Genomic DNA, 15,744 nt, shown 5'->3' with positions numbered 1-15,744 from the left:
TTTACTTTTGTTTGTTTGGAATGATAAGCAATAATGCCTGTTCCGGGAAGAGACCTGAGAGAGAGATTTGTAAAGCCCTGCTTTCAGCAGAGAGAAGGGAAAGACCTCTGCTAAACTGTTCCAGTTTGCCCTAGAGACGAGGGTTTTATTCACAAACTGTTTGAGTTTCAAAGTGATTATTTTGTCCTGTTTGAAGCTGAAGATGATTATTTTGAATTGTAAATGATTGCGGGCACTCCCCACAGCACTGTTTGTGGTCAAGTTTTGGGGTGGGGGGGTTGGCAAGAGAGATAAAGAAATTGCTAAATTTAAGCCTTGGACCGTTCTGACTATTTTTGTGAGGCTTATGGGAATAAGTAACCACATGTCCGTCCAGCCGTCCAGAAGTTTGCGCAATGGCTGTCGGCACAGTGTTCATGGCTGAAGCGCCGGGAGCAGTACCGCAGAAGACAAACATGAATAGGGACGGAGGAATAATAGACCCTGATCAATTTTCAGAGGGTTGTGTTCGTGAGGAGCTAGCTAAAATAAAGGTAGACAAAGCGATGGGGCCAGATGGTGTACATCCGAGGGTGCTGAAGGAACTTAGGGAAGTTCTGGTAACTGCTGACTGACCTTTCCAATGAGTCTCTAGAGTAGGGAGTAGTCCCGGAGGACTGGAGAAGGGCGGATGTGGTCCCTCTCCACAAAAGTGGAAGTAAGGATGAAGTAGGGAATTACAGGATTTCTGTGGTAAGCAAATTAATGGAAACGCTTTTAAAACAGAGAATGGCCAAGTTTCTGGAATCCTGTGGATAACAGGACTGGAGGCAACATGGATTCACTAGAGCAGGGGTGTCCAACCTACGGCCTGAGGGCTGCATGTGGCCCCGTGAAGTATTTTGTACGGCCCCAGTCGAGGGCGATGCAGTGTTTTCCTCTGCTGCCCCCAGGTGTTTACCATCTTGCCGGCTCCCTCCTTTGTCTTGCTGCAGCGTTTGTGCGGCTCCAGAAATTTTTTTTCGGCCAATGCGGCCCAGGGAAGCCAAAAGGTTGGACACCCCTGCACTAGAGGTAGATCTTGTCAGACAAATCTGGTCGATTTCTTTGACTGGGTGACCAGAAAATTGGATGGAGGCTGTGCGCTAGATGTGGTGTATTTAGATTTTAGCAAAGCCTTTGACAGTGTTCCACACAGATGTCTGATAAATAAACTGAGTGCCCTTGGAATTGGTCCCGAAGTGACAGGCTGGGTCAAGAATTGGTTGAGTGGAAGGTGACAAATGGTAGTGATTAATGGAGATCGATCTGAAGAAAGGGATGTTACCAGTGGTGTGCCTGAAGGTTCTGTTCTTGAGCCTGTTCTTTTTAACATTTTTATAAATGATATTGCTGAAGGGTTGTCGGGTAAGATTTGCCTCTTTGCGGATGATACCAAAATCTGCAATAGAGTAGACACCTCGGATAAGTGTGAATAACATGAAAAAAGATCTGGCAAAGCTTTCAGAATGGTCTGAAATTTGGCAGTTAAAATTTAATGCTAAGAAATGCAAGGTCATGCGTTTGGGTTGCAAAAACTAGAGGGAATGGTACAGTTTAAGGGGTGAAGAACTTATGTGCACGACAAAAGAGCGGGACTTGGGTGTGATTGTATATGATGATCTTAAGGTGGCCAAACAGGTTGAAAAGGTGATGGCGAAAGCTAGAAGGATGCTAGGTTGCATAGGGATAGGTATGGCCAGTAGGAAAAAGGAGGTATTGATGCCTCTGTATAAGACTGTGGTGAGACCTCATTTAGAATATTGTATACAATTCTGGAGGCTGCACCTTCAAAAATATAAAAAGGATGGAGTCATAAGAGGAAGGCTACTAAAATGGTGGGTGGTCTTCATGTTAAGGCATACCTAAAGATCTCAATCTGTATACTTTGGAGGAAAGGTGGGAGAGAGGAGATATAATAGAGACTTTTAAATACCTACATAATATAAATGTGCATGAGTCGAGTCTCTTTCATTTGAAATGAAACTCTGCAATGAGAGGTCATAGGATGAAGTTAAGAGGTGATAGGCTCCGGAATAAGCTTTGGAAATACTTTTTTACAGAAAGGGTGGTAGATGAGTGGAACAGTCTCCCGGAAGAGGTGGTGGAGAAAAAGACTGTGTCTGTTTTCAAGAGGGCCTGGGATAGGCATGTGGGATCTCTGAGAGAGAAAGAGATAATGGTTACTGCGGATGGGCAGACTAGATGGGCCATTTGGCCTTTGTCTGCCGTCAAGTTTCTATGTTTCTGTGTTAGACTTAAGGGGTACTTGGCTTGAAGAAGTTGAGAAACCACTGCTCTAGACTACAACACTGGCATACTGCTCTGAACTACTGTTCAGGAAAGCTGTTCTAGACTGATGAGTGAGGATGCTTCATTGTTCTACAATACTGAACTCTCTTGCTGCTCTGGGATGCTTTTTTACATTGTGCTATACTAGAGCATTGCTGTTCTGTCTTGGTTCTCTTTAGTTCCACTATTGTATTGTTCCACATTGCTACTCTGATGTTTTTTTTCACTACTTTGAGATCTTTAAATAAGCAATTGCTTATAATTCCATCGAACTAAGATATTGTACATGAACATGTCCAATATGCTGGAACATGCTGGAAACAGTCCGTAAACAGTCCAAAATATTGGATTTCGATACCATTGGCACTTAAAACAATAACTTCAGTAGATAAGTTCAAGGAAAATTTAAAGACCTATCTTTTCTCTGATGCATACTCTCAGGTATAATCGGGTAGCGCTGTGGGGATCTTGGAAGACAGAAAAATATCATTTATGGTTTGTTTGTTTTTATTTCTGTTTTGTATTGTGTGATTATTTTGTATACTGTGCATTTTAAATATGCTTTAGATTGTAAACCACCTTGAAGGTTTTCCCTTGGACGGGATAGAAATTTTTAAATAACCTTGAAAACTTTATTAATTTTGTATGCTTTAATCTTGCCTAGTTATTGGAATCTATGCAGATGTTTTCTGCTTGATTTATAGTGCCTTCAAGTATTGCAGGTATGTTTGGCCTATGGCAGGGGTAGGCAATTCCGGTCCTCAAGAGCTGGAGCCAGGTCAGGTTTTCAGGATATCCACAATAAATATGCATGAGATAGATTTGCATCTCAAGGAGGCAGCGTATGCAAATCCATCTCATACATATTCATTATGGATATCCTGAAAACCTGACCTGGCTCTGGCTCTCGAGGACCGGAATTGCCTATCCCTGGCCTATGGTATACTGACAAAATTCAGAACTGCGCTACTGCTTTTACTGTGATGTCAATATTTTCTGTCTCTGATGGTATGGGGACATAACCCATTGATCTATACTTGTCTAACAGGATCCCAGTGAAAAGAAATTTGCAGGCAAGAACAAATTTCACCTTGTTATACAAAGTATTAAGTTCCTTATGAGTTCTACTAAGTGTTTTGTTTTGTTTTTTGTTGAAGATATGATGAAGTTCTTACCAATGGATTACCAGATTGGCGACAGCCTGTGTTCTATTACAGAAGAGTGAGAAAATTGAGCAATGCTGAGCTTATACTGCTCTTGTTCATCATTCTCACAGTGGGTCATTATGCTGTAGTTTGGTCAATCTACTTGGAAAAGCAGCTGGTGAGTATTGGTTAAGGAATTTAGTTCACTGTTTCAACTAGTTTTTCTTTTGCTACTGATTTGCAAATGGTTTAAGTTTGTATTTTAATTGAAATTTCTATAGAATATGAAATTAACTTTAGCAATGTTTTAGCTGCATTTATGGAATTCTTGTCAACATAATTAACTTGCATCAAATAGCCAGATTTGTACAGAACAACTACCGGTATTTTCTTGAAACAACAAACAGACTCAATAGATTTATACAGTAGTTTACTTCATTTGTGCTGAAGGACAGTTAAGAATCTAAATGACCAAAATACTGACAGAAATACATTCATGTATGCACAAACACACGTAAAAGCCAGTATTTTGGCTGTGTAACGTGTCTAAATGCAATGGTGCATACCTGAAGGTGGATATATGCATAGGTGGAGTATGGGCGGGGTACACAGTTTGATGTGTAAATAGAGAATACTGTAAGTTACACATTTTTTTTTTAAGCGATCTAAGTACAAACATTTATACGAGCTCTATGGGCGCCTAAGCCTTGTGCCTAAAATATAAAGTGTATTTAAAAGAAAGTAGGTGTAAACCTTCTATTAGTCTCTGAATAGGTGCCCCTGTATAAAACTTTTCCTGTAGAGCTCTGAGGGTACCTTCCTCAGTAGAAGTGCTGTGGGGACTTAACTGAGTTAAAAACTCCTTTCATATTACACAGACACTTTGCTTTGGCAATCTCCTCTGTGTTAGTCCATTGAGGCTAATTGCTTACCGTATGGTTTTCTAGTAACTCACATTTTCATATTTGCCCTGGAAGAGTTTCACAGTTCCAGTATGAGATTTCTTCCAAAAAGGGCACCAGGTGGTGAGTCAAACAAGCTGCTAATAGTATAGCGCTCTTATTGCTTATCATTCAATTCAAAAGCTTTAGAGTTCAAAACTGTTTTCTTATGCTGAGTCAGTTTCCAATGCCAAGTCAAGACTTATTTGTGTGAATCCTTTGAGATATTCTTAGAAAACTCTGACTACAGGTAAGCAAGTTCACTTTTTTAGTTTGTTGTTTTATTCTAGCCACAGAGGCCTGGATTCTTTTTAGGGAGCCAATAACGGTGTTACGCCTCTTTATTAAGAGAAATATTGTAACCCTTTTCCCCCCCTTCCTCCATGTCTTATGTTTTTGTTAATTGTTAGGTTAAAGAGAAATTTTCTCTATTTTATTTAATTAATTAATAATTATTTGTGATTATGTATCGGATGTTTTGTAATACTAATGTGATATTATGTTTTGTTTTCTTTTAACTTGTATTTTATTGTACATCGCCTAGAAAGCTTTATATAGGCGATTAATCAAAATAAACCTGAACTTGAACTTGAACTTGAACTTGTGAAAGATAGGTGCCAGAAAAGCAGACCCAGAAAACCCTGACCTACATTTCTGACACCTATCTATACCATGAATCGCGCCTACGTACTTTATAGTGCCTAACACCACATCCAGCATTAGCCACACCCATAATAGCATTAAGCACCATAAAGTGCATACATAGGCACAATTCCGGTGCTTTTATTCAGTAGGTGCTTTATTTTTGCTGTGGGGGATTTTTTATTTTTTTGCCATTTTAAATGGCATTTCTCAGTTAACTTAGGTGCCAGTAGGGTGCCTACCAGCGCCTAAGTTTTTGTGCTTTATATAGAATATCCCCCAGAATGAATATAAAGTATACATTTTTTTAAAAATGTATTATGCTGATAATACCTTACATGCAAAGACTGTCTCAAAAGTGCTTGTAGTTAAGCAGAAGCAGGTCCTCCTGTTTTTATGGTTCTTGTGCTTAATATTGACTAAACTTTGCTCATGTTCTGCTGCACTTGCATGAGCTTTTATTACCTTTTCTCTCTTTTATTAACCACCTGTGCCTTTAACATGGGAAAGGGATGCCATCTGGCCCTGAGTATTCAAAGGTTACTGACCTCTGCTCTAACATAATTCCAAGCTAAAATCTTAGTATTGTTCTGAACTGAAACTGTACCTCTGTGCAATAACTATCTGGGTTTTTTTTAAATGTGAAAAGCAAATTCTCTGCATGGAAAATGAGAATGTTCTTAATCAGTGCAGTGAAGTGCTGAAGTTTATAATTTTGGTTTGGTGTTCCATAGCAAGTACATCAAAGGAAATAAGGGGTTTTTTTGGTTTTTTTTTTTAAGTTTCAAATGTTTTCATTAAAGTGTTTTAGTTCTGTTAATTTTTTTTTCTCAGATGGCATTCAGAAATCAAGTTTAAATAGGAGCTCAAATACATGGCCTGTTCAAAAAGTTCCAGGACAGTTTGAATTGCACACCAATGGGAAGATCTTTTGAGATGCATTGGGCGGTTTTAAGTAGCTTGAAACCTCACAAGTAATCTCCTTTTTTCCTTTTGTTGATATCTGTTTTCATCTCCAAGCTACAGCAGTTTTTGTAAAAGTGCTTTTCCTTGATCGGCTATTTTTCATCATGTGTGACCTCAATGAGCAGCGCTACAGCATGAAGTTATGTTTTAAATTGGGTAAGACCACTACAAAATCTTATGAAATGGAAAGAAGTAATTGAATGCATCAAAATTCACAAATTTTGTGCAAAAGCGCAATGACAGTTCTTCCCCAGCCACCTTATTCTCCTGATTTGGCCCCTGCTGACTTCTTCTTGTTTCCTAAACTTAAATCCATGACAAAAGGAAAGCGATTCGACATCATTTAAGACAAAGCAAAATTCGACACAGAAACTTTTGATGATTCCTGAAGATGTGTTTAAGGACTGTTTCCAGAAGTGGAAACGACATTGGGAAAAGTGTATGCATAGGGAAGGGGAGTATTTTGAAGGGGACCCAATGAAATAAGTTGTAAGACTGTTTAATAAATTTTTATAAAATCAGTCCTGGAACTTTTTGAAAAGATCTCGTATAAAACAGAACTTGTTTTAAAAACTGCTTAGAAAATAAGAATTCTATCTAAGAAATTGAAAACAGTTTTTATTTTTTCAGTTGTGAGAATTGAATGAGAATTGAGACTAATAGAATGCCTTTTTATATACTGAAAACTGATTGCTAATAGTGATGCCCATGATTGACAGGTTGGAAATCTGTCTAAAAACTGTATATCTTGACTGCAGCTATTGCTAGACATTGATTAGCTTGTACCAGTACTTATTCGTGAAGATCCGTTTGCATAGTTATTGCTGTGTAATTATCTTTCTCCGAGGACAAGCAGGCATAATATTCTCACATGTGGGTGACATAATCCATGGAACCCGGTATGGGCACTACCAAGTGCAATGCCCATACCATGCACATGCTGGTGCCTTCCGCCTGATGTCAGATCATAGGACCATGAGTTTTTCATTTTCTACAGAACTGAGAAGCTGTGTCTTCAGTTTTCTCTTAAGTGCATCAAACTTTTCTGTGCCTTCCTGTCCTTATTTTTCATAGTTTTTGCCATAATTCTTTATTTTTATCGTGTTTCAGGATTTTTCCTGATTATGGTTTAATTTTATCATCTGTTCAGTTTTGGGCCTTCAGGCCACCTTTAGCTTCTTACCTGGGACAATCTATTGTTTTCGGGATACCGCTCACTCAAGCTCCTATGGCCATTGAGCCCTTTGATTTAGCATGGACTGTTTTCTCCTCCATGTCAAACATGGTACCAAGAGGTTTTATGGAATGCTGTTGATGTAATCAAACCATCTCAGTCTCTGACGCACATAATTGGTGCGTCCAGTGTCTGGGTCCTGAACAGTGGGACATTAACTGTGTTCTCTGTCTCTGTATACAAAAGAGGTCACTCAAAGCCTGGTACCATGTAAGCATTGACATCCAGCATGGCACTCAAAACCTGACACTCAGCCTCCTATAATCCTGGCATTAACATTCCAGGCGTTGGGCTCCTTGCAGAGGCAGGACTCTAAATCTTCTTCATTTATGCCTCCAGTATTGAAAGATGTAACACAGGGGTGCCCACACTTTTTGGGCTTGTGAGCTACTTTTAAAATGACTAAGTCAAAATGATCTACCAAAAATAAAATTTAAAAAACACAAAGCACACTGTACGCAGAGAAAATGTTAATTATCATTTATTTTCCGGGGTTTTTTCAAAGAGGTCAGCAGATATAAATTCTCAAAACGGACACATTTTGATCACTTAATTGAAAATAAAATCATTTTTCTTACCTTTGTTGTCTAGTGATTTCATGAGTCTCTGGTTGCACTTTCTTCTTCTGACTGTGAATCCAATATTTCTTCCCTTCTTTCAGTCTACTGTATGCTTCCCTTCCTCCAGACCTCATTCCCTCCCCCAACTTTTTCTTCCTGTCTCCCTGCCCCCTATCCTTTCTTTCTTCCTCTCTCCATGCCCCCTTTCTTTCTGTTTCCCTTCTTTCCTTCTGTATCCCTGCCTGCCCCCTTTCTTTTTCCCTGCCCTCCCCCAAGCCACTGCCGTTGCCATTGGGGAACAGGCCCCCAAGCCACCGCCGCCCCAAGCTCTCCCTGCAGAAGCAACGGGTCGACCATCATTCCTTTCCCCGACGTCAATTCTGCCATCGGAGAGGAAGTTCCGGACCAGCCAGGTAGCAATTGGCTGACCCAGAACTTCCTCTCCGATGGCAGAATTGACGTTGGGGAGAGTAAGGTTAATAGGCCCGGTAGATCGCGAAGGCAATGTGAATCTATCACAGAGCCCGGGATGGGCTCCGTGATCGACTCGCTTTGCCATCGCGATCGACGTATTGGGCACCCCTGATGTAACGCATAAGAAAGCTAAAAAATATAGACATTCATCCTCTTCTAGACATGCAACTGCATCCTCCCAGGCATCAACTTTCTTGATGCAATGATGGCCTTGCTCCTTCCATCCAGATGATATCTCCTTGTAGGCGACATTGAGGGTTAAAAACAAGTTTTGATAAATTCATAAAACAAAAGTTCGTAAACCATTATTAAGATGGTTTAGGGAAATCCACTGCTTATTTCAAGGATAAGCAGCATAAAATCTGTTTTACTCCTTGGGATCTTGCTAGGTACTTGTGACCTGGGTTGGTTACTGTTGGAAACAGGATACTGAGCTTGATGTACCTTCAGTCTGTCACAGTATGGCGATTCTTATGTCTCCCATGCCACACCAACCAGTATAGCAGACTATTTCCATGCTGATGTTTCTTCCACTCCTGGCACCATCTCTCCAGGAGGAGATCTGGGCTATGCTTAGACAACAGCTTTCGGGGCTACTTCAATCACACTCTTCATAGGTATTAAAGGCTCCCATGCTTGCTTCAGCCCAGTTCGAGGTTGCTTCGGAGTGTTGTTAGAGGACAAGGTCATGTACTCCTGCTCAAAGTTGAGAATTGAGTTGGCACAGACCCACTCAACCCATGCATTGTCATCAGTGGAGCAGTTTTATCCTGCCTCGGAACACTGACCTCCATCTTGACAAATTTTGGTACACAGTTGACTCTCCTCTTGATGCATGCTCCCTGACTAACCTAGTAGAGAGTACTTAAAAACATAAGAACATAAGAATAGCCTTACTGGGTTAGACTAATGGTCCATCTAACCCAGTAGACTGTCTTCACAGTGGCCACTTCAGGTCACTAGTTCCTGTTAAGAACCCAATTAGTAGCAACATTCTATGCTACTGATCCAGGGCAAGCAGTGGTTTCCCCCATGTCTCTCTCAATATCAGACTACGTACTTTTCTTCCAGGAAATTGTCAAAACCTTTCTTAAAACCTCTGGCAACATGATCCAGAGCTTAATTATTCTCCGAGGGAAAAAACCATTTCTTCCTGTTGGTTTTAAAAGTAATTTCCTATAACTTTGAGCATCCCCTAGCCTTTGTCATTTTTAATGGAGTAAAAAATAGATCCACTTGTGCCTGTTCTACACCACTCAGGGTTTTGTAGACTTCAATCATATCTTGGAACAGCTGGATTATTGTAATTCTATTTATGTGGGATTAAGCAAAGAAAATGAGAAACAGCTGCAATTGATTCAAAATGCTGCAGCCAGATTGATTTTTGGAAAGAAAAAATCTGATTATGTGTTACCTTTGTTGAGAAAATTACATTGGCTTCCATTTCAATTGAGAGTACAATTTAAATGTGCCTGTATAATCTTTAAAATTTTACATAGACTATTTGTTCCTTTGAAGCCTTTATCCCTAAACATTATGAGATCTTCAGGCATGAGAACAACTCCTATTTATAAGCTCTTTTCCATCATTAAAAGGAATCAAGTCGATTAGTAAAATTTCACACTCCTTTCCATACTTACTAACAGCGATATGGAATGGACTGCCTCCTCAAATTAATTGTGTTTATCTCTTCAGATCTTTTGAAAAACCTTAAAAACACTGTTTCATCACTTTTTAGGCTAAAGCTCCAATGAATGTTAATGGATCTTTCTTTGTGATCTAATTATGTAAACCAAATTGAGCTCCTATATTTTGGAGATGATTCAGTATGTAAGACTAAGGATTAGATTAGATTAGATCTTCCTCAGCTCTTTTTTCCAAGCTGAAGAGCCCTAACCTCTTTAGTTTTTCCTCATATAAGAGGAGTTCCATCCCTTTTGTCATCGTTGCTCTTCTTTGAACCTTTTCTAGTTCTACTTTATCTTTCTTGAGATAAGGGGGCCAGAATTGAACGCAGTACTCTAGCTGAGGTTGCAGAGTGAAACAGAGGAATTATAACATAGGGTCTTCTACATAGGCGCGTTAGCTGTTTTAGCGCACGCTAAATCTATGTGCATGCTAAACGCTAACACATCCATAGACTAACATGCATGCGTTAGCATCTAGCACAGGTGTAGATTTAGCACGCATTAAAACGCTTAGCGCATCTTTGTAAAAGGACCCCTTAGTCTTGTTAACCTTCCCTTTTAAAATAATTCCTAGCCTCTTGTTTGCTTTTTTGGCTGCTGCCACACATTGGACGGAAGGTTTTAATATATTGTCTACAGTGACACCCAGATCTTTTTTCTTGGGCGCTAACCTCCAAGGTGGACCCTAGCATCTGGTAACTATGATTTGGGTTATTCTTCCCAATGTTCATCGCTTTGTATTTGTCCACATTAAATTTCATCTGCCATTTGGATGCCCAGCCTTTCAATTTCCTATGGTCTGCCTTGAATTTTTCACAATCTGCATGCGTTTTAACAACTTTGAACGGTTTAGTGTCATCTTCAAATTTAATCACCTCACCCTTTCCAATTTCCAGATAATTTATAAATAAATTAGAAGGGAACTATGTGGAAACAGATTCTGATAAGGCCAAACTGCTGAATGATTACTTCTGTTCAGTCTTCACCTGCGAGGCACCAGGGCATGGGCCACAGCTGGAAGCAAAGCAAAGCATGGAAGACCCATTTCAGAATTTTAAGTTCACACCAGCTGATGTTTACAGAGAACTGTCGAGACTCAAGGTGAACAAAGCCATGGGACCGGACAATTTGCATCCAAGAGTGCTCAGAGAGCTATGCGATGTTTTGGCGGAACCGTTAGCCATGCTCTTCAATCTCTCCCTAAGTACGGGGAGAGTCCCCCTGGACTGGAAAACTGCCAATGTTGTTCCTCTGCACAAAAAGGGTTGCAGAGCGGAGGCTGCGAATTACAGACCAGTAAGTCTCACATCAATAGTGTGTAAACTCATGGAAACTCTACTTAAAGGGAAATTAGACACGATATTGGATGAGGGAAATCTGAGGGATCCCTGTCAACATGGATTCACTAGGGGCAGGTCATGCCAATCCAATCTCATCAGCTTCTTTGACTGGGTGACAGGAAAACTAGACTCGGGAGAGTCTCTGGACATAGTGTACTTGGATTTCAGTAAAGCTTTTGACAGTGTCCCGCACCGTAGACTATTAAACAAGATGAAATCGATGGGGTTGGGTGAGAAACTAACTGCATGGGTCAATGATTGGCTGAGTGGAAGACTTCAGAGGGTGGTGGTCAATGGCACCTTCTCTGAGACATCGGAGGTGACTAGCGGAGTGCCGCAGGGATCAGTCCTGGGACCATCCCTTTTCAACATATTCATAAGGGACTTGACCCGGGGGCTTCAGGGAAAAGTAGCACTGTTCGCCGACGTCGCCAAACTGTGTAACATAGTAAGTGAAAGCAATCTCAAGGATAGTATGACGCAGGATCTGATCACGTTGGAAAACTGGTCCTCGACATGGCAGCTGGGCTTCAACGCTAAGAAGTGTAAGGTCATGCATCTCGGCAGCAGAAATCCATGCAGAACATACACCTTGAATGGAGAAGCACTAGCTAGGACTTCAGAAGAACGGGACTTGGGAGTAATCATCAGTGCAGACATGAAGGCTGCCAAACAAGTAGAGAAGGCCTCGTCCAAGGCAAAGCAAATGATGGGATGTATCAAGAGAAGCTTCGTCAGCCGCAAACCTGAAGTCATAATGCCACTTTACAGAGCCATGGTGAGACCTCATCTGGAATACTGTGTGCAATTCTGGAGGCCACATTACCGTAAAGATGTGCTTCGAGCCGAGTCGGTCCAGCGGATGGCCACTAGAATGGTCTCCGGACTCAAGGGTCTCTCATACGAAGAAAGACTGGGCAAATTGCAGCTCTATACTCTAGAGGAACGCAGGGAAAGGGGTGACATGATTGAGACATTTAAATACGTCACAGGTCGTGTAGAGCTGGAAGACGACATATTCGTTCCCAAGGGACCCTCGGTCACAAGGGGGCACCCGCTTAAACTTAGAGGAGGGAAATTTAGTAGTGACACCAGGAAGTACTTCTTCACAGAAAGGGTGGTGGATCATTGGAACAAACTTCCGGTGCAGGTGATCAAGGCCACCAGCGTGCTCGACTTTAAGAATAAATGGGACATCCACGTGGGATCCCTACGAAGGTCGAGCTAAGGAACTAAGTCATATGCACTCAGACTTAATGGGGTGGGTCAGTAGAGTGGGCAGACTTGATGGGCTGTAGCCCTTTTCTGCCGTCATCTTTCTTTCTATGTTTCTTCCATTAACCACCACCCTCTGGCGTCTGTCCGACAGCCAGTTTCTGACCCAGTTCACCACTTTGGGTCCTAACTTCAGCCCTTCAAGTTTGTTCAACAGCCTCCTATGAGGAACTGTATCAAAGGCTTTGCTGAAATCCAAGTAAATTACATCTAGCATATGTCCTCGATCCAGCTCTCTGGTCACCCAATCAAAAAATTCAATCAGGTTCGTTTGGCACGATTTACATTTTGTAAAGCCATGTTGCCTCGGACCCTCCACTATTGAGAAAAATTGTCATTTATCCCTACCCTCTGTTTTCTATCCGATAACCAATTCCTAATTCACAACTGAACATTGCCTCCTATCACATGACTAATTTTTTCAGGAGCCTTTCATGAGGAACTTTGTCAAATACTTTCTGAAAATCTAGATATAGTACATCATCCAGCTCACCTTTATCCATATGTTCATTTATACCTTCAAAGAAGTCAAGCAAATTGATGAGGCAAAATCTCCTTCGGCTGAACCCATGCTGACTCTGTCCCATTAAATTATGCTTGTCTATGTGTTCCACAATTTTAATTTAATTTTTTGATTGTTTCTACTGTTTTCCCAGCACTGAGGTCAATTTATATCCCGTTCTCCCAGGAGCTCAGAATGGGTTATAGATTGACGTTCACAATCAGTTTTAGGACAGATAATTATAACAAGGAGAGAAATGCAGTTAGATAAACACAGATCTTATTCTAGAATCCTAGCTGTTCATAAAGAGGAGAGCATAAGAGAAATATATGAGGAGATGCTTCATTGGTGGCCCGATCGGCAGAAGAGGAAAGTTTTCACTGATCTTCAGAAGGTCATTAGGGAGTCCAGTGACCTTATCTGTGTGGGAAGCTGGTTCAACAACCAGGGGAGGAAATGGCTGTAGGAGCGTTTGCGAGCAGTGTTCATCTGGAGGGATCTCCCCCATGGGAATGCTGAGTCTTTGCTCTGCTTCGGAGAGGAGGGGGTGGTTAGGAGTGTATGGCTGTATCTTGGATGCAGTGTAGGCTGGATTTTTGTGGTGGAATCTGTTGTGGGCCATCACTAGGGCCTTGAAGATGCAGGGCTTTTCTATTGGTAACTAGTGGGCTGCACAAAGCTCTGGAGTGATGGGGTCACGGAAACTGGTCTGTATTTCCTGGATCTCCCCTGGAGCCCTTTTTAAAAATTGGTATAACATTGGCCACCCTCCAATCTTCAGACGATTATAGCGACTGGTTACAGATTACTAACAGTAAGTCAGCAATTTCATGTTGAGTTCTTTTAATACCCAGGATATATACCATCCAGTCCAAGTGATTTATCACTTTTTAACTTGTCAGTTTGGCTTAGTACATCTTCCAGATTCACCAAGATTTCTTTCAGTTCCTCCACATCACCCTTGAAAACCATTAATGGTTTAGGTAGTTCTCTGACATATTCTTCTGAAAGACCGAAGCAAATAATTCATTCAGTCTCTCCACTATGGCCTTATCCTCCCTGAGCACTTCTTTTGCTCCTTGATCATCTAACGGTCCCACGGACTCTCTCATAGGTTTTCAGTTTTTGATGTACTTAAAAAAAAATTACTGTGAGTTTTTGCCTCTTTGGCAAGTTTCTCTTCATGTTCTTTCTTGGCTTTCTTTATCAGTGCTTTGCATCTAATTTGACAGTGCTTAAGTCTCTTTTTATTTTCTTTATTTTAATCCTTTTTCCTTTCTTTAAAGGATGATGTTGGGTTGTTGTTTTTTAATCTATAATAGCCTCTTTCATTTCACTTTTTAAACACGCTGGCTCTCGTTTTCTCTTCTTTCCATCTTTGTTAATATGTAGAATACATCTGGTCTGAGCTTCCACAATGTTTTTTTTAAATGGCATCCATGTCTGGTTTACAGGCCACCGATCCTTTTAGCTTCTTTTTAACCATTTCCTCATTTTATTATAGTCACCCTTTCGAAAATTAAATGCAGCTACAGTAGATTTCTTTAGTGACATCACTTCAGGTATCGGCTCAAATTTAATCACGTTATGATCTTATGATCGCTGTTTCCCAGTGAACTCAACTATGCCTTGCATTCCATTAAGGACCAAATTGATAATTGCTTCCTCTTTTGTCTGTTCCTGGACCATTTGCTCCAAGAAGCAGTCATTTATGGATGTCTAAGAATTTTACCTCCCTAGCACTCCCTGATGTAACATTTATGTTTGTTTATTAAAAGAACTTGATATACTGCCACTCTATCAGATCTAGGCGGTTTACAATAATATATTTTTTTTAATGGTTAAAAGAATAAATGAAAAGAACTCCATTTTCTGATAGGAAAGATTAAATCCATTCAATAAAGACAATCACTCAAAACACAATGCACCTTATGTTTTCTCAAGAGACCCCAAACCCTTTTCCCATTATTGACAAATACACACACTGCCCTTCCACGTCTGTTTAGACTGTAAAGTTTCAAGAAGTCACACTAACTTCCTTGCCTGTCTAAACTTTGAAGGCTTGATTAACCCTTTAATTGGCAGATGGTGAAATGGCTGCTTTTATGTAACTTGATGTTGAATGAGAGCAACAATGCCAAGTAAAAGGCATTTGGAGATTCAGATCTCCCATAAGAGCCATAGAAAGCACATGTTGCTTCTGAGCAACAATGCCAAATAAAGGGATGGAAGAAAATATAGCTAGGCATCTTAAAAAAAGGGGATAAATCATTTTTCAGGTATGTTAGTAACAGAATAAAAAACACAGACGGGATTGTGCGCCTCAGGAAACCTGACGGTAACTATGTAGACTCGGACTCAGATAAAGCCGAACGACTCAATGGCTACTTCTGCTCAGTCTTTACCTGTGAGGCACCGAGATCCGTACCGAAGATGCAGACAAGTGAGTGCTCGGAGGACCCATTCTGGGACTTTAAATTTACCGCGAGCAGCGTCTACCATGAGCTATCGAGGCTCCCCCCTGTCCCCCACATTGTTCAACATCTACCTGGTCACTCTAGGTCAGTGGTCTCAAACTCAAACCCTTTGCGGGGCCACATTTTGGATTTGTAGGTACTTGGAGGGCCGCAGGAAAAAATAGTTAATGTCTTATTAAAGAAATGAAAA

The 15,744-nt window shown here is 40.8% G+C and overlaps 1 protein-coding gene across 1 annotated transcript in view; it reads left to right on the top strand.

Moving 5' to 3' along the window:
• DNAJC1 (DnaJ heat shock protein family (Hsp40) member C1) overlaps positions 1-15,744 on the top strand; it is a 327,684-nt gene that overhangs the window by 142,672 nt on the left and 169,268 nt on the right. Inside the window, exon 4 of the mRNA XM_033931327.1 lies at positions 3,468-3,633. Coding sequence (XP_033787218.1) covers positions 3,468-3,633 — 166 coding nt within the window. The remainder of the gene's footprint in view (positions 1-3,467; positions 3,634-15,744) is intronic.

This window comes from Geotrypetes seraphini, chromosome 2 (genome assembly GCF_902459505.1).
Source record: "Geotrypetes seraphini chromosome 2, aGeoSer1.1, whole genome shotgun sequence".
Taxonomy (NCBI): domain Eukaryota; kingdom Metazoa; phylum Chordata; class Amphibia; order Gymnophiona; family Dermophiidae; genus Geotrypetes; species Geotrypetes seraphini.
The sequence above is the reverse complement of the archived record's forward strand: the minus strand, read 5'-3'. Positions and strand labels throughout refer to the sequence as shown.